This window comes from Pseudophryne corroboree, chromosome 7 (assembly GCF_028390025.1).
Source record: "Pseudophryne corroboree isolate aPseCor3 chromosome 7, aPseCor3.hap2, whole genome shotgun sequence".
NCBI classification, from domain to species: domain Eukaryota; kingdom Metazoa; phylum Chordata; class Amphibia; order Anura; family Myobatrachidae; genus Pseudophryne; species Pseudophryne corroboree.
This window is the reverse complement of record NC_086450.1, coordinates 12863957-12883725: the sequence shown is the minus strand read 5'-3', so window position 1 is coordinate 12883725 and position 19769 is coordinate 12863957. Positions and strand designations below refer to the sequence as shown.

Sequence of the window (19769 nt, the reverse complement as noted above, 5' to 3'; positions counted from 1 at the left end):
CAGTTGTGCGCCCCAGCGAAACTTGCAGCAGCCGTATGGTGGGAGCAGTTTCTCCGACAGAGTGTGGCCTCCAATTCGAGCGATTAAGCACCTGTGTACACAATCACTGCAGCAAAACCTCTTTGTCACTCCTATAATACGCCCAACACGTTCATCTGAATAGCCACCTCCCTGTCACTTCTGCCTGCCCCTAAAGCTGCTACTGCGACTCTGTATGAACACAATTGCTCAACTTCTTCCGACGTCAACATAGTGTGCAAGTCAGAATCAGCCCCAAAGTGTGACGGTCATCCTAAAGAGTGATGGTCTTCCCAAAGAGTGATGGTCTTCCCAATGCGTGGCGGTCTGCCCAAACAGTGACGGTCTTCCCAAAGAGTGACAGTCTGCCCAAAGCGTGATGGTCTTCCCAAAGCGTGATGGTCTTCCCAAAGCGTGACGGTCTTCCCAAAGAGTGGCAGTCTGCCCAAAGCGTGGCGGTCTGCCCAAAGAGTGGCGGTCTGCCCAAAGCTTGACGGTCTTCCCAAAGAGTGACGGTCTGCCCAAAGTGTGATGGTCTGCCCAAAGCATGATGGTCTTCCCAAAGTGTGACGGTCATCCCAAAGCATGGCAGTCTGCCCAAAGTGTGGCGGTCTGCCCAAAGTGTGGCGGTCTGCCCAAAGTGTGGCGGTCTGCCCAAAGTGTGATGGTCTTCCCAAAGCGTGACGGTCTTCCCAAAGAGTGGCAGTCTGCCCAAAACGTGATGGTCCGCCCAAAGAGTGATGGTCTGCCCAAAGCGTAATGGTCCACCCAAAGAGTGACGGTCTGCCCAAAGCGTGATTGTCCGCTGAAAGAGTGACGATCTGCCCAAAGCGTGATAGTCCGCTCAAAAAGTGACGGTCTGCCCAAAGCTTGACGTTCTTCCCAAAGAGTGATGGTCTTCCCAAAATGTGATGGTCTTCCCAAAATGTGATGGTCTTCCCAAAGCATGATGGTCTGTCCAAAGAGTGGTGGTCTGCCCAAAGTGTAATGGTCTTCCCAAACAGTGGCGGTCTTCCCAAAGAGTGACGGTCTTCCCAAAGAGTGTCAGTCCGCCCAAAGCGTGGCGGTCTGCCCAAAGCTTGACAGTCTTCCCAAAGAGTGACGGTCTGCCCAAAGCGTGATGGTCTGCCCAAAGCATGATGGTCTTCCCAAAGTGTGACGGTCTTCCCAAAGCATGGCAGTCTGCCCAAACTGTGGCGGTCTGCCCAAAGTGTGATGGTCTTCCCAAAGCGCGACGGTCTTCCCAAAGAGTGGCAGACTGCCCAAAACGTGATGGTCTGCCCAAAGCGTGATGATCCGCTGAAAGAGAGACAATCTGCCCAAAGCGTGATGGTCCGCTCAAAGAGTGACGGTCTGCCCAAAGCTTGACGTTCTTTCCAAAGAGTGATGGTCTTCCCAAAATGTGATGGTCTTCCCAAAGCATGATGGTCTGTCCAAAGAGTGGCGGTCTTCCCAAAGAGTGATGGTCTGTCCAAAGAGTGACGGTCTTCCCAAAATGTGATGGTCTTCCCAATGCATGATGGTCTGCCCAAAGAGTAACGGTCTGCCCAAAGAGTGGCGGTCTGCCTAAAGTGTGACGGTCTTCCCAAAGAGTGGCAGACTGCCCAAAACGTGATGGTACGCCCAAAGAGTGATGGTCTGCCCAAAGCGTGATGATCCGCTGAAAGAGCGACGATCTGCCCAAAGCGTGATGGTCCGCTCAAAGAGTGACGGTCTGCCCAAAGCTTGACGTTCTTCCCAAAGAGTGATGGTCTTCCCAAAATGTGATGGTCTTCCCAAAGCATGATGGTCTGTCCAAAGAGTGGCGGTCTTCCCAAAGAGTGACGGTCTTCCCAAAGAGTGATGGTCTTCCCAAAATGTGATGGTCTTCCCAAAGCATGACGGTCTGCCCAAAGAGTAACGGTCTGCCCAAAGAGTGGCGGTCTGCCTAAAGTGTGATGGTCTTCCCAAAGAGTGGCGATCTACCCAAAGCATGACGGTCTGTCCAAAGCGTGACGGTCTTCCCAAAGCATGACGGTCTTCCCAAAGAGTGGTGGTCTGCCCAAAGAGTAGTGGTCTTCCTAAAGAGTGGCGGTCTTCCCAAAGAGTGACGGTCCGCCCAAAGAGTGGCTGTCCGCCCAAAGAGTGATGGCCTGCCCAAAGAGTGACGGTCTGCCCAAAGAGTGACGGTCTGCCCAAAGAGTGACGGTCTGCCCAAAGAGTGACAGTCTGCCCAAAGAGTGACAGTCTGCCCAAAGAGTGACGGTCTGCCCAAAGAGTGACTGTCCGCCCAAAGAGTGATGGTCTGCCCAAAGCGTGAAGGTCTTCCCAAATAATGATTGCCTGCTAAGGTTACAGAAAACATACTGAAACCTTTTTAAAAACAAGTTGGATGTATGAACAGTAAGGTACAGACAGGCACTCGCAGGACTACATTCAGTTCCATAAATAGGGTCATCACCAGTGTGTCAAATGTGCATTCAAGTTTGTTCAGCCCACCCTGTGTTACTCCACTGAGTTAAATATGCCCTTTTTGCATGTTTAAAATGCGCTGTGTAGTACTCTGTCCATTTAATTGGTCCTTGCGCTGACATCCGATGGTAAGTGTGCAATGGCCGATGCATAACTGTCAGTGACACCTAGTTATAAAGATAACTCTGGAGAAGTTTCCCATAGCAACCAGTCAGGTGCTAACTGTCATTTTGCAGACTGTGCTAGATAAATAACAGAAGCTATGAGCAACTTCTCGACTTTATCTCACTCCAAGATTTGATACATCTCCCCAAATGCCTTTACGTAATAAATCTTTTTACCGAATGTAAAGTGTTCCTCAGCAGGAAACCTAGATTTAGTTTATAGTAAAAAATCTCATCTTTGCACCCAAAGTGTATATAATAATTTCCAGGGTTTTTTTCTGATTTGATAAAAACAAAAACAAATCTGTAGTAAAAGTATATTCTGTAGCAGAACCTCAGTCACATTGGCCTGGCCTAGCACAAAGCTTGAAGTGCATGTTGTTATGTAAGGAGTGGGCACAATGAACTATACTTCCAGTGAAATGGACTGAGATAACGTGGACTGTGACAGCGTGGACTGTGCTAGCCTTTTGTTTTAGTTGAGAGCACTAATGGAGTAAATTTCAAAAACACTACTGTCTTTGGAAAGCTGCATAGTTAGCTCCTGTATGACCTAGGAACTACTGCTTGTGTAAATGGCATCTTCTGATCTTGTGTTGTGAGTGAATCCTATAGTTACTGTCATGTGTAATGGCTCTATTGACTGTATCAACTAGCACTAACCCTACAGTATCTTCCTATTGGTGGTTAACCAATGACGTGCCATATGTGATTACCATTGATAGCATGAAACCATTGTTGGGTTGCACTCATTGGTAGACTGTCGAAGGCAGGACTAAGCCCCATGCCCCTGACGGGTTCAGTATGATTTGCCGATGGACAAGATGTCAGCTGTCAGTATACCGACAGCGGCATCCTGTCCATTATAATCCCAACAAGCCACCAGTAAGCCCCCTAACCCTCCCTTTTTGGGTGCCTAACCATCCCGGTGGTGCCTAACCCTAACCGCTCAATGCCTAACCCTAACCTCCACTTCTGTGTGCCTAACCCTCCCTCCTTGGTCCCTAACCCTAACCTTCTCGGCCCTGCACTCTAACCCTAACCCCCCTTCTCATGCTAATATTTCCCAATATTTTAAAATATATTTAAATAGGCATCAAATTCCAAGTATGGACCAAGCGTAATTAAGGAAAATAAATAGTTTTTTTGGGGGGAGCGCCTAATTTATATGGAATCTAAAGTTCCCGATTTAACAACCTTTTGTCAATTAACCCACCTTTTGTTAGATGATGTTGGTATGAATTCATTCAATACAGTTGAATATATTTTTCCCAAATATTCAGAAATAAAATTACAATTTTAACCTAAAACTTCAAATAAAACAGATTAAAAACTCTTCGCAATCTTGCTCACTCTAAATCACAATTGCGTATCCCTTCCAGCAGCCTAACTCTATCCCTCCCCCCCACAGACTAACCTTAACCCTCCCCCTAGTTCTTAACCCTGACCCTCCCCTTCCGTAGCCTAACCCTAACCCTCCCCGATGGCCTAACCATAACCCTCCTGTTCTGTAGCCTAACCCTAACGCTCACACTGGCACCTAACCCTAACCCACTAGTGCCTAACCATAAACCACCGCTCCCACAGACTAACCCTCGCCCTAGTACCTAATCCTCCCCTCCCACAGACTAACCCTAACCCTCGTCATAGTACCTAACCATAACCCTCGTCTCCTGCGGCCTAACCCTCCCCCAATTACCTAATCCTCCCCTCCTACAGACTAACCTTAACCCTCGCCTTAGTACCTAACCATAACCTCGTCTCCTGCGGCCTAACCCTCCCCCAATTACCTAATCCTCCCCTCCTTCAGACTAACCCTAACCCTCCCCTATGGCCTAACCACAACCCTCCTGTTCTGTAGCCTAACCCTAACGCTCACACTGGCACCTAACCCTAACCCACTAGTGCCTAACCTTAAACCACCGCTCCCACAGACTAACCCTAACCCTCCCTCTAGTACCTAATCCTCCCCTCCCACAGACTAACCCTAACCCTAGTACCTAACCCTCCCCTCCTGCAGCCTAACACTCCCTCTAGTGCCAAACCCTAACTCTGCCCCTAGTGCTTAACCATAACCCTCCCCTCCTACACCCTAATCCTAACCCTCCCCTCCTGCAGCCTAACCCTAACCCTCCCCTCCCGCACCCTAACCCTCCCCTCCCGCAGCCTAATCCTAACCCTCCCCTCCTGCACCCTAATCCTAACCCTCCCGCAGCCTAACCCTAACCCTCCTACAGCCTAATCCTAACCCTCCTGCCCCCACAGCCTAACCCTAACCCTCCCCTCCTGCCCCCACAGCCTAACCCTAACCCTCCCCTCCTGCAGCCAAACCCTAACCTCCCCTCCTGCAGCCTAACCCTAACCCTCCCCTCCTGCAGCCTAACCCTAACCCTCCCCTCCTGCAGCCTAATCCTAACCCACCCCTCCTGCAGCCTAATCCTAACCCACCCCTCCTGCAGCCTAACCCTAACCCTCCCCTCCTGCAGCCTAACCCTAACCCTCCCCTCCTGCAGCCTAACCCTAACCCCGCCCCTCCTGCAGCCTAACCCTAACCCTCCCACAGGCTAACCCTCCCCCTAGTACCTAATCCTAACACTACTCCTCTGGTCTGTGCAGAATGTCTTCATTTCAGTTGTGGACATTATCACCATTCTGCACAGGCCGACATGTTCAATGTCAACACTTTAACAAAGTCGACTTCATAAATGGCAACATTGTGAAATTGTCATTATGACTGTTGACGTTGTAAATGACAGAGTTATAACAACATCCCGTATGTTGGGTGTGGTTCATTAGGTCGACATGAGTTAAGTTGACACACATTGGGTCGACCACATTGGGTCGACATGAATTAGGTCGACGTGGTCATTGGATCGACATGTGCTAGGTCGACATGGTGTTTTTTTGTAACTGTTTTTGGTGTCGTTTTCTTTGAAAAGTGACGGGGAACCCCAATTAGTGCACCGTAACCCCTCCCATGGCTCGCTTTGCTCGCCAGGCTTCGGGCAAGGTGTCTCGCTTCGCTATCGCTGCACTCGGCACAGGTTACCGTTCCCAATCGTAGTCCACGTGGATCGTTAAGTATGAAAAAGGTAAAAAAAAAAAAAAACTGCGAAAAACTCATGTCGATGACCTAATGACCGCCATCCCCGTATGTTAGCGCTGGCTGGAATACACACTAGGGACACTCTACGGCACAGTCATCCTGGGAATTATTAGGAGCAGTCCCAAGGATCAGTTATAGATTTACTTACATATGTGATATTTATAGTCCTGCGTGGAATGTTGCGTGTCAGACGAGAACGCCATCGTCCAGACGCCTTCAGACATCTAGCGCTTTACACTTTGAAAAACAAAAGCGACAACTGCAGATAACATTAGAAAATCCTCCTTTTACGTTACATTCCACCACATAGCGACGCGAATAAGATGCATTTTCGGTAGAAAAAGACGGCCGGCGTTAGGAGAGCAGCCTGGGAACTGGCGCCAGGCAGCTCGCGGTGCATGGTGTATTGAGGCTAGATGTATGAGGACACGTCTGTACTTTACATTCCACCACATGGCGAATGCCACCGACTCCTCCAGAGTAAATGCAGAAAGGTGACAGAATAAGCAGTCCGTGTGGACGCATTTCTCAGGGGTTACCGTGTGTTACGCGGTTGGTTGGTTGGTTGGTTGGTTGGTTGGTTGGTTGGTTGGTTGGTTGGTTGGTTGGAAGATCTCTTCTGCACCGTGCCTCTGTAATAAAGGCCGGATGCTAGGAATTAGAAGGGTTTCTGGTCATATTCTCACACAGATGAGGAAATCCGGATATTGGGAAATGCCACATGTCATTATAATGTGTACAAACGATAAGGATCTTCTAATGCCTCATTCTGATCCCTGTATACAGCTCACTTCCTGTAGCTGTGACATCAGGCGACATTGCTACACGCCGTTGATAGGATTTACTATTTACACTGATACTTTTACGTTGATAAACTGGTTGATAATCAATCCCGCAGAAGATAATCTCAGCTCGTTAGTGATGGGGCATATAACAGTGTAATAGGATTTACCTGAGACCTGTATTTCTTCTGCCTAATTCAATGGGTTATATTGCACTCTGTATAAAGCTGCGATGAAGGTAATGGACCTGACGCATTATATTTTGGCATCAAAGAGCTTGATGCGCTCGCCCACCTGCAACTTCCCATTAACTTTGGATTTTGAAAAATACTGGCAGATGTCATCATATAAACTGCTGTGTGTTTTACTGACACCTAAATGAGAGCACAAACTGCCACAATATAATGCTGTTGTTATTCCGAATAAGTGCGACGGTAGAACGCACCGGTTAGTTTAACATGCACCTTCTACAGCAGATATGTTAAAATGTAAGGCATGATGGAGTACCCGCCATAAGTTGCAGAGGGAGAGCAACAGCACAAAGCAGTGCAGGAGGCTTAAGCCTATACATCTAATGCAAAAAAAATGTGCACTTTGGGGGAATTCCAGTTGCCCGACACCCAATTGAGAATTGGTCAGTCGAGAACTGAGCAGAGTATGTTTCTTAGTGACAGGCCCCTCACCCTGAACCGGCGTCATAAGTTCCCTCACTATCTCCCATCTCTGTGGGTATGACTCTTTCTTCTTTGCTGTCACTGTACACACATTCCAGTTGTACAGATTTGTGGGAGTAGGGCAGGGCTTTTAATATAAGTTTTGTAAGGGGGGGGGGAGGGGGGGTTTAATGTAAATGTGTGTATTTTATTTCAGGGTGCGGGTGATTGCTAATAGTTGAATGGTAGGTATCCATTTATTGGTGGGGGGATGGTTGTGGCCATTAAATGTAATAATAAGATTTTAAACCTACCGGTAAATCTTTTTCTCCTAGTCCGTAGAGGATGCTGGGGACTCCGTAAGGACCATGGGGATAGACGGGCTCCGCAGGAGACATGGGCACTAAGAAAGCACTTTAGGTATGGGTGTGCACTGGCTTCTCCCTCTATGCCCCTCCTCCAGACCTCAGTTAGAGAAACTGTGCCCAGAGGAGACGGACAGTACGAGGAAAGGATTTTTGTTAATCCAAGGGCAAGATTCATACCAGCCCACACCATCCACACCGTATAACCTGTGATATACGAACCAGTTAACAGTATGAAACAACACAGCAACAGTCCGAGACTGAGGAAAACTGTAACATAACCCTTATGTAAGCAAAAACTATATACAAGTCTTGCAGAATTAGTCCGCACTTGGGACGGGCGCCCAGCATCCTCTACGGACTAGGAGAAAAAGATTTACCGGTAGGTTTAAAATCTTATTTTCTCTTACGTCCTAGAGGATGCTGGGGACTCCGTAAGGACCATGGGGATTATACCAAAGCTCCCAAACGGGCGGGAGAGTGCGGATGACTCTGCAGCACCGACTGAGCAAACAGGAGGTCCTCCTCAGCCAGGGTATCAAACTTGTAGAACTTTGCAAAGGTGTTTGAACCCGACCAAGTAGCAGCTCGGCACAGTTGTAATGCCGAGACCCCTCAGGCAGCCGCCCAAGAAGAGCCCACCTTCCTAGTGGAATGGGCCTTAACCGATTTTGGTAACGGCAATCCAGCCGTAGAATGAGCCTGCTGAATCGTGTTACAGATCCAGCGAGCAATAGTCTGCTTGGAAGCAGGAGCGCCAACCTTGTTGGCTGCATACAGGACAAACAGTGCTTCTGTTTTCCTGACCCTAGCCGTTCTGGCCACGTTAATTTTCAAAGCCCTGGCCACATCAAGGGACTCGGAATCCTCCAAGTATCGCGTAGCCACCGGCACCACAATAGGTTGGTTCATATGAAATGATGAAACCACCTTAGGCAAGAATTGAGGACGGGTCCGCAATTCCGCTCTATCCATATGGAAAACTAGATAGGGGCTTTTATGAGACAAAGCCACCAATTCCGACACTCGCCTAGCCGAAGCCAAGGCTAACAACATGACCACTTTCCAAGTGAGGTATTTTAATTCCACATTTTTAAGTGGTTCAAACCAGTGCGACTTAAGGAAACTCAACACCACGTTAAGGTCCCAAGGCGCCACCGGAGGTACAAAAGGAGGCTGGATATGCAGCACTCCCTTCACAAAAGTCTGTACTTCTGGGAGAGAAGCCAATTCCTTCTGAAAGAAAATGGATAGGGCCGAAATCTGAACCTTAATGGAGCCTAATTTTAGGCCCAAATTCACTCCAGTTTGCAGGAAGTAAAGGAAACAGCCCAGATGGAATTCTTCCGTAGGAGCATTCCTGGCCTCACACCAAGAAACATACTTCCGCCATATACGGTGATAATGTTTAGCTGTCACGTCCTTCCTAGCCTTTATCGGGGTAGGAATGACCTCATCCGGAATGCCCTTTTCCGCTAGGATCCGGCGTTCAACCACCATGCCGTCAAACGCAGCCGCGGTAAGTCTTGGAACAGACAGGGCCCCTGTTGTAACAGGTCCTGTCTTAGAGGAAGAGGCCACGGATCTTCTGTGAGCATTTCCTGCAGATCCGGATACCAGGCCCTTCGCGGCCAATCTGGAACAATGAGAATTGTCTGTACTCCTCTTTGTCTTATTATTCTCAACACCTTGGGTATGAGAGGAAGAGGAGGAAACACACAGACTGACTGGAACACCCACGGTGTCACTAGGGCGTCCACAGTTACCGCTTGAGGGTCTCTTGACCTGGCGCAATACCTCTGCAGCTTTTTGTTGAGGCGGGACGCCATCATGTCTATCTGGGGCAGTCCCCACTGACTTGCAATCTGTGCGAAGACTTCCTGATGAAGTCCCCACTCTCCTGTAAGGGTAGATCGTGTCTGCTGAGGAAGTCTACTTCCCAGTTGTCCACCCCCGGAATGAACACTGCTGACAGTGCGCCTACATGATTTTCCGCCCAGCGAAGAATCCTGGTGGCTTCCGCCATTGCCACTCTGCTCCTTGTGCCGCCTTGGCGGTTTACATGAGCCACTGCGGTGATGTTGTCCGACTGGATCGAAGGGCGTTGTATATGGCCCTCAGCTCCAGGACGTTGATGTGAAGACAAGTCTCTTGACTTGACCAAAGACCTTGGAAGTTTCTTCCCTGTGTGACTGCTCCCCAACCTCGGAGGCTCGCGTCCGTGGTTACCAGAATCCAGTCCTGGATGGCGAACCTGCGACCCTCTAGAAGGTGAGCACTCTGCAGCCACCACAGGAGAGACACCCTGGCCCTGGGGGACAGGGTGATCAACTGATGAATCTGTAGATGTGAACCGGACCACTTGTCCAGTAGGTCCCATTGGAAGGTCCTCGCATGGAACCTGCCGAAGGGAATGGCCTCGTAAGATTCCACCATCTTTCCCAGGACTCCAGTGCAGTGATGCACTGACACCTGTTTTGGCTTCAATAGGTCCCTGACCAGAGTCATGAGTTCCTGGGCCTTTTCCATCGGAAGATAAACCCTTTTCTGGTCCGTATCCAGAATCATGCCTAAGAAGGTCAAACGAGTCGTAGGAACCAACTGTGACTTCGGGATATTTAGAATCCAGCCGTGTTGCTGTAACACCTTCAGTGAAAGTGACACGCTGTTCAACAACTGCTCTCGTGATCTCGCTTTTATGAGGAGATCGTACAAGTACGGGATAATTGTGACACCCTGCTTGCGCAGGAGCACCATCATTTCCGCCATTACCTTGGTGAAAATCCTCGGGGCCGTGGAAAGCCCAAACGGCAACGTCTGAAATTGGTAATGACAATCCTGTACCGCAAATCTCAGGTATGCCTGATGAGGTGGATATATGGGAACATGAAGGTATGCATCCTTTATGTCCAGGGATACCATAAAATCCCCCCCTTCTAGGCTGGGGATGACCGCTCTGAGCGATTCCATCTTGAACTTGAACCTTTTCAAGTATAGGTTCAAGGACTTTAAATTTAAAATGGGTCTGACCGAACCGTCCGGTTTCGGGACTACAAACAGGGTTGAGTAATACCCCCTCCCTTGTTGAAGCAGGGGAACTTTGACTACCACCTGTTGAAGACACAATTTGTGAATTGCATTCAAAACTATCTCCCTTTCTGGGGGCGAAGCTGGTAGGGCCGATTTGAAAAACCGGCGAGGAGGCACCTCTTCGAATTCCAGTTTGTAACCCTGGGAAACAATTTCTATTGCCCAGGGATCCACCTGTGAGTGAACCCAGATGTGGCTGAAAAGTCGAAGACGTGCCCCCACTGGGGCGGACTCCCTCAACGGAGCCCCAGCGTCATGCGGTGGATTTTGTAGAGGCCGGGGAGGACTTCTGCTCCTGGGAACTAGCTGTGGTTGGCAGCTTTTTCCCTCTGCCCTTACCTCTGGCAAGAAAGGACGATCCTCGTACTCTCTTGTTTCTATTTGACCGAAAGGACTGCATTTGATAATGTGGCGCTTTCTTAGGCTGTGAGGGAACATAAGGCAAAAAATTTGATTTACCAGCCGTAGCTGTGGAGACCAAGTCCGAGAGACCTTCCCCAAACAATTCCTCACCCCTGTAAGGTAAAACCTCCATATGCCTCTTTGAGTCGGCATCACCTGTCCATTGCCGGGTCCATAGGACTCGTCTAGCAGAAATCGACATAGCGTTGACTCTAGAACCCAGTAGGCCAATGTCTCTTTGAGCATCCCTCATATATAAGACAGCATCTTTAATATGACCCAGGGTCAATAAAATGGTATCCTTATCCAGGGTATCAATTTCCGCCGATAAGGAATCTGTCCACGCTGCTACAGCGCTACAAACCCAAGCCGACGCTATCGCCGGTCTGAGTAAGGTACTTGAATGTGTGTAAATGGACTTTAAGGTAGCCTCCTGCTTGCGATCAGCAGGATCCCTGAGGGTAGCCGTATCTTGGGATGGCAGCGCTACCTTTTTGGATAAGCGTGTCAACGCTTTGTCTACACTTGGGGAGGATTCCCATCTTATCCTGTCCTTAGTCGGGAAAGGATGCGCCATAAGAATCCTTTTGGGAATCTGCAGTTTCTTGTCTGGAGATTCCCAAGCCTTTTCAAATAACTCGTAGGTTACCTCAGGTTTCTTTTCCTTATACATGTGTACCCTCGTGTCAGGGACAGGGGGTTCCTCTGTGATATGCAAAACATATTTTATTGCAATAATCATATATTGAATACTTTTAGCCAATTTTGGCTGTAATTTTGCATCATCGTAGTCGACACTGGAGTCAGAATCCGTGTCGGTATTAGTGTCTACTATTTGGGATAGTGGGCGCTTTTGAGACCCCGAAGGTCCCTGCGACATAGGGGCAGGCAGGGCTTGACTCCCTGCATATTCCATGGACTCAGCTTTGTCCAACCTTTTGTGCAATAAATTCACATTAGCACTTAAAACATTCCACATATCCAACCAGTCAGGTGTCGGTGTTGCCGACGGAGACACCACAATCATTTGCTCCACCTCCTCCCTAGGAGAGCCTTCTACCTCAGACATGCCGACACACGCGTACCGACACACCACATACTCAGGGAATCCTCTTATCTGAAGACACTGCCCCCACAAGGCCCTTTGGAGAGACAGAGAGAGAGTATGCCAGCACACACCCAGCGCCAATGGCCCAGGAAAAAACACAATATGTTTACCCAGATAGCGCTGTTATATCTATTTTGCGCCAAATTATGTGCCCCCCCCCCCCCCCCTTCTTAAAAACCCTCTTTCACCGTGGTAAGCAGGGGAGAGTCCGGGGAGCTTCCTCTCAGCGGTGTGCTGTGGAGAAAATGGCGCTGGTGAGTGCTGAGGAACAAGCTCCGCCCCCTCAGCGGCGGGGCTTCGGTCCCGCTGAAAAATAAAAAATAAACTGGCGGGGGGTCTCATATATACTGTGCCTAGCCTGTATATCACTATTTTAGCCAGATTTGGAGGTCCTTATTGCTGCCCAGGGTGCCCCACCTGCGCCCTGCACCCTTACAGTGACTGCCGTGTGTGTGCTGTGTGGGAGCAATGGCGCACAGCGTTACCTCTGTGCGTTACCTCTATGAAGATCTGAAGCCTTCTGCCGCCTCTGAAGTCTTCTTTCTTCACATACTCAACCGGCTTCTATCTTCCGGCTCTGCGAGGAGGAGGACGGCGGCGCGGCTCTGGGACGAACGGCGAGGGTGAGACCTGCTTTCCGTTCCCTTTGGAGCTAATCGTGTCCAGTAGCCTAAGAAACAGAGCCTAACATTAAAGTAGGTCTGTTTCTCTCCCCTCAGTCCCATGATGCAGGGAGTCTGTTGCCAGCAGACTCCCTGAAAATAAAAAACCTAACAAAATACTTTCTTTTGAGGAAACTCAGGAGAGCTCCCTGTAATTCACCCAGTCTCCTCTGGGCACAGTAATAAACTGAGGTCTGGAGGAGGGGCATAGAGGGAGGAGCCAGTGCACACCCATACCTAAAGTTCTTTCTTAGTGCCCATGTCTCCTGCGGAGCCAGTCTATCCCCATGGTCCTTACGGAGTCCCCATCATCCTCTAGGACGTAAGAGAAATTGTCTTTATGATGGGGTTTATTAAGTTGCAGTAGGGTTATGGGACTATTGATTTAATTTGGGGACGGTTTATGTTAGGAAGAGCGTAGGGAGCAGGAGGCCTAATGTTAGGGAGAAATGTGTCTGCTTATTAAATGTGAATACTATTAACTTAATGTTGGAGCAGGTTAGGGGAATATAGGTTTGTTTATTTATTAGGGCAGCCATTTCCAATCTCGGTCCTCGAGGCACACTTATACCCCTTTCACACCGCAACCTCTGAACACGGGTTTTTGGTACATGAACGCGCATAACCCGTGTTTGTGTGCGGTGTGAATGGTGCCAGGGTTGAAATACCGGGTCTAGTGACGCGTGTTCATCCAGGCTTACTGTGCATTGTGAACGGGAGCCGGCTCGATGCGATCCGTTTCCCATTAACTTTCGCAGTACGGATGGCACTTGGAGATCATGTGGTCTCCAAGCGCCGCCCCCGCCGTGTCACCGCTGACGTCGGCAACCCGGCAATATGTCGCACCCTGGGACCCGCATCAGGCAGTGTGAAAGGAGTATTATAGTCCAGGTTTTAGTGATATCCATGCTTGGGCACAGGTGACTTAATGAGTACCTCAGTTATTTTGATTTAACCATCTGTGCTGATGCCTGGATATCACTAAAACCTGCCCTGTTAGTGTGCATGGAGGACTGAGGTTGGGAATGCCTATATTAGGGGAAGGAAGCCTAACTAATATAAGTGAGTACTTTTAATTTACTCTTAGGGTTGAAGAGGGGTGAGGCCTCCAAAGGTCGTTGTTAGGCTTTCCATATGTCTTGTACTCAACCAAGGCCCTAGCAATCCAGCACAGACAGATAGTAGCAGCAGGTAGCGAAAGCTGCAAGAGCAAATTGGAAACAGACTAGAGCAGTCTACCAGCTGTTCCGATGTGGCACTGCTCACTCAACAGTAGTGCACACAAATTTGCATTTGAAGGTAGAGGGAAGGGGTTTGAGAACAACCTAGCAATGGTTAAAACTTTGGCTATAGGGTGTTGAAAGCACTCTCTAGAAATCATACAAATGCCCCCGTGCTGGGGCAAAATGTTGCAGTTGCATACATCCCAACCATCTATATTTCAGTGGAACAGTCCCACTCTTCGGCAGGTCGTAGTCTTCTATGGGCATGAGGGAGGTTGGAGGACACTCTATACCTCTGCTCTAGCAGGGGGCCGGGGGTGACCTGCTCCCATGCCACCAAAATGAGGCCACCTTTCCCTTTATACGTGCGTTAGAAATCCTGATCCAGAATTAAGGAAAGTTGGGAGACATGCAGGTGAAGGGTGTGACCTAGACTTTGACCAAAATACTCTTCATGTAGAAACACAGCCTATTTAAAGAAGCATACTGTAGCCTGTAAGTCAAGGTAACCAATGTTCCTCAGAATGCAGCTTGTCCAGTGCTGTATGATTATTGATCATGCAGTGCCTCCAGGTATGTCACCAGTTTCTAGTGAACAATAGGCAATATTCTTTGTAGAGCACAAAACAGCTACATCCTCCTCATAATTCTATAAATGGGTGCCTTTTCCACGTAATTCAACAAAATGGCTAGCTCTTCCTCGTAATTCTACAAAATGGCTGCCTCTTCCTCGTAATTCTACAAAATGGCTGCCTCTTCCTCATAATTCCTCAAAATGGCTGCCTCTTCCTTGCAATTTTACAAAATGGGTGCCTCTTCCTCGTAATTCTACAAAATGGCTATCTCTTCTGAAGGTATACCACAAATTATATTTATGTAGTATAAGCAAGGTTATTCCACACATGAGGTGAACTGAGAAGATTGAGTTAGGCAGGAACCTTGTAGGAACCATATACACTTAGGGGTGGATGTAATGAAGTCCAAGTTGGCTAGATGTGCGGGTTCTCAGCCGAACTTGGACTTTTATTTAAAGCAGCAAAACCATGCCTTGTAAATGATAGCCGTTTAAAAAAAAAATCAGAGTTCAGCCAGGAACCCCGCACCTCTGGCCAACTTGGACTTCATTGCATCCTGCCCTTAGATTCTCACCTCACCCTTCCAGGCCCACACCTGCTTCTGCTTCCCCTCCATCCCCTAGCCAGTTATTGTGCTCCTGAGTAGTCTGTGTCTCCTCCAGCAGGATACATATTAGCAGTGCGGCTCCTGACAGTATGTATACAGTGTGTTTAAGGGGGGACGGACAATTGACGGATGCCATGAGTACCTCTATTTATTCTGTCAGTCACTGCTATTACTGAACGTGTAGAACTTAGGGCATGTCACTGGTGTAACACAGTGCATGCCTTCCTGCAATCTGGTGTGGGGAATGAGAGGAGGGGTTACTGGGGGAAGGCCCTAGGTCATAAGGTCAGGAAAGTGACCTGTGTAGGATCAGCCATGAAGAGTAACCTTCTGCCGCATATAGAGGAACACCTGTGCTCTAAGCACTTTATAGAGATGGCACCTGACATGAAAGCGGAAGGTTAGCGAGCCAGTTAGCATTAGTTATGTCTCATCACTTCACTTAATAACGGCATTATTATTACGCCATTACTGTTTGGCCTTTCAGTGATACATAGCCCTTGATACATAGTTGTGTTTTCTATAAGTGGCTTATTAGAATGTCTCTACCCCAAGTGAAATGATTCTTCAGTTTCCGACGATATTGATGAAGCCTTCAGGTCTGCTGTAGAACTTTGATTGATGAAGCCTTCAGGTCTACTGTAGAACTTTGATTGATGAAGCCTTCAGGTCTACTGTAGAACGTTGATACAAACCTTTACATATGCAAATGAGGCTTTGACATTGACATATTTACGTCATATGTAACAAGCTCGGCGTTGTCAGGAGCCAGCGATATCGCGTTACATTTTATTTTGATTTAAAGTAATGATATTGGCGCTTAGGGGCAGATGTATTAAGCCTGGAGAAGTGATAAAGCTGTGATAAGTGCAAAGTGATAATGCACCAGCCAATCTGCTCCTAACTGTCAATTTACATATTGGAGCTGATTGGCTGGTGCGTCATCACCTTGCACTTATCACTTCTCCAGGCTTAATACATCTGCCCCTTAGATTGTACCGATTGTTAATTGAAATCAGTACAAGGAGCGTTGTTTTCATGGGGTGTCCGCTCGCACATACTTATGTGCTGTGTGACCTGTTGGTAGTTGGGTATTGTGTGGATCTGGTGGTTTATGCTGCTGTATTGTGTACATTTGCCACCTTCCTGGTCGTGCCCGGTCACATACAACGTCTACAGCTACCTGCTTTTATTTCATGACTTCATTAAATATGTATTTAAAAATACCGGTGATGAAACTTTTCACGAGCGTCTCACAAAACACGTGGCTGCATATGCATATTCCGGAAACTACTGTTGTGTGTTTTTGCATGCCAGCCTGATGATGGGTAGTGGTGCATATGCCAAGTATTTACCAGACTGAGTGCATGAGCCGTCCTGCTTGATGCCCCACATAAAGCCAGATTATGGGGAGGTTGCACCCAATGTTCGTTGTTGCCTTGTCAAGCCATGCTACATTTTAGCACCAACTTCTGCTTTGTAAGGAGAATGGACGTCTGTGCCTTGCGCTAGGGAACCCTTATAACAAAGAGCGCTTAGCATTACTCACCTTACTAATCACTTAACGAGTCCATTCTCCTTTATGGGCCCTGTCTCCGTAGCGATTGGCAGAACCGTTTATGTAAGCGACGGCTGGTTTTCTGTGGTAAAAGCAATGCTCACCAATCGGCAAAGCTGTCTTTTCAAAAACATTCAAAACATTTTCTCTTGAGTTGTAACACATAGAGTGAGACACTAAGGGGGTATTTATTAAAGCATGGAGAGTGATAAAGTGGAGAGAAAATGTACCAACCAATCAGCTACTCTCATTTTTCAAACAAAGCCTGTAACATGACAGTTAGGAGCTGATTGGCTGGTACTTTTATCTCTTCACTTCTCGCCACCCTTTGATAAATATCCCACTCACCTGCAATAATTGGATGATGACGGCATCAATACTTAGATGGTAACGTTTTAACAACCAACCTAAACTTTGGTCAAGTTTGTAGACCTCTGTCACGGCTTTGCCTTACGGTAACCTGCATTGTCTGCCATAGACGCAGCCATCGCTTCGTAGATTGTTTTTTTTCTATTTAAATGTAACTAACGATTGGTCTGTTTGTCTTTCTGCATCCTGCCGTACTCCGATGTGTTCTGGAAGAAATGTCAAAAAGAGGAGATACGACCCCTCACAGTCTGGAATATGAGGCACCTCTGGTGGCCCGCCATCTTGCCCTGCACTATGTGGTCAGCGACTACAAGATCACTCCTATGGGAAATCTCCACGCCACGTCAGCCATTTCCATATCCGTATTTTCATACAATTCTCAATGGCCTCTATTTTTTTTATTTTTTTTTTAGACAAAATATAAAGGTTCTTCCATTACTGTTGATCTTCTTCCTCACTCCGCCTACACAACGTCCCATTGCATTAAATAAAAATAGAAATACAAGTGCAATAGTTTTTCATAAAATGCCGGGTTTAACGTGGGGAAACATCTTAATTGTCGCTGGTTGGCGCTCAATAAGAATCATCTGACTTAAGCATGACGAACTTTCCTCATCGAACACCGGTGGGAAAAAAAATCTGAGGCATGATAAAAATAATTTAAAAAAAATCTTTTATAAAAAACAAAAAAGCAACGCTGCATGGCACATGGCTACAACAGACCACGAAACCCCCCACGGACGTTGCTATTGAGCAAACTTTAAACAAACCCCGTCCCCCCAACAAAATGAATGACGGAGAAAATGAAGACGTACATGGGAGTAACGTCTTTTGTTGAGAAGACTTTATTAAGTGCATTGCGGTCCTTCAACCCGCAACCAAACATTTCCTGAAACCCAAGCCATGATTTCTCTGCCCTGACAGAGTGGACATGAAGTCATACAGTCAACAACTACATATATAACGGACATGTATATATGGAAATAGAAGACTTTAAATGATCAAATGTATTGAAAGATTTTCTGACAACAAAAGCTTTATGTGTATGTAAAAAAAAATGAATGCATTCAAATAATATACATGCATATATTCATATGTGTATGTGCTATATACGTATGTGTTATATATTATATATATACATATATGTATACGCACATATGTGTAGCACATACTATATATATATATATATATATATATATATATATATATACAACTTTGTCTCCACACTTTTCTAGCATGTAGGTTAGGCACGCAGGGCTTGCATACATAAACAAGGAAGATTTAGCATGTACATGCAGAAAATTCTGGCACAACGCAGGTGTGACCTAAGGTATGTATGCTTGAAACCAAAAAAACGTACACCTTTATTAAAGTATATACTGTAAATGGATAGGTATTTAAGAATTCTAAATATGATTAAGTTCCATTTTTAATTTCATGGAAATTTTGTACATAATGTATGAAAATAGATATATAGCTACATACTCAAATTACTCACTAAAGTGCCAAGTTCATATGCACACTTCTGTTTTCACGTTGTAACTCTCACATGCATGTATATATGTAAGTCTTTGCATAACTTTGTTCTTTATTTGGGAAAGAGTGACGTGTATATGTGTGTATGTTCTACGGGTAGCATACAGTATATATATATATATATATATATATATATATGTGTGTGTGTGTGTATATATATATATATATATATATATACACACACACACACACACATATAATATATATATATATATATGAGTGTATATATTTATATATATATATATATATATATATATATATATAGTGAGATTGGGAAAGTCAGTCTGTTTAATGCATAATGCTTTATCACTGCTGCATCTTACAATCGGACATATTGTCTGAGCGTCCTATATGTAAGTAAGAGGTCTATGCCATTTTTAAACTTTCTTCTAATGTCTATTCCTAACCTAGATGTATAGATAAATATTTTTAAGGTGTAAAATAATCGAGTTTGTAAAACTCACGTTTAGCGGTCTCCAAGAATGATAGTCATGACATGATAGCATATTGCCATGTATAATTTCATTTTCACTAGTAGACGCCGAATTGTCCTATTTTGATGTTATCCTCAGGCAGTGGAGGGGCACAGGAACATCCAGCAGGAATTTAAGGATCTCTTAGATCTTCTGGTCGGAACGGTCAACTTACCTACCTTGTATAAGTATCAGTTACTTATACAAGGTAGGTAAATTGACCGTTCCGACCAGAAGATCTAAGAGATCCTTAAATTCCTGCTGGATTTGTCATGTTCTAAGCTTTAAGTAAAGGTCTTAAGTGATGCCTGATACTTCCCCAAACCATATCGCCAAGTATACGCTAAAGTCGGTATTATTGATTTAGGAGAATAAACGTTGTCGTGGCGATGGTGGTACTGATAGCGCAATATCCACCCGGCGCCATTAGGATGATGACCTGTTTCAGATTTACTAAAAGTAAATTGTTAAACAATATCAGAGGGAGCCTGGAGATACTTTGCCACATTGCAAACAATACCCAGAGAAGGGCGGGTAGAAGATTTGCAGGGACGGAGCTTTCGTGCAAGCTTTGTCCCTGCACGCAGAGCATAATACAGTCAAATGAAAAAAGCAAATATCGCAATG

At 46.6% G+C, this 19769-nt stretch overlaps 1 protein-coding gene across 4 annotated transcripts in view; it reads left to right on the top strand.

Moving 5' to 3' along the window:
* ADAM23 (ADAM metallopeptidase domain 23) overlaps positions 1-18712 on the top strand; it is a 282388-nt gene extending 263676 nt beyond the window's left edge. For 2 of the 4 annotated variants that reach the window (XM_063932699.1, XM_063932700.1), the window contains exon 26: positions 17347-17491. In XM_063932699.1, coding sequence (XP_063788769.1) covers positions 17347-17392 — 46 coding nt within the window. In that variant the 3' untranslated portion in view covers positions 17393-17491. Of the gene's footprint in view, positions 1-17346 lie in introns of all 4 variants that reach the window. The other 2 variants (XM_063932697.1, XM_063932698.1) reach the window with 2 other exon arrangements.
* Positions 18713-19769: the final 1057 nt, after the last annotated feature.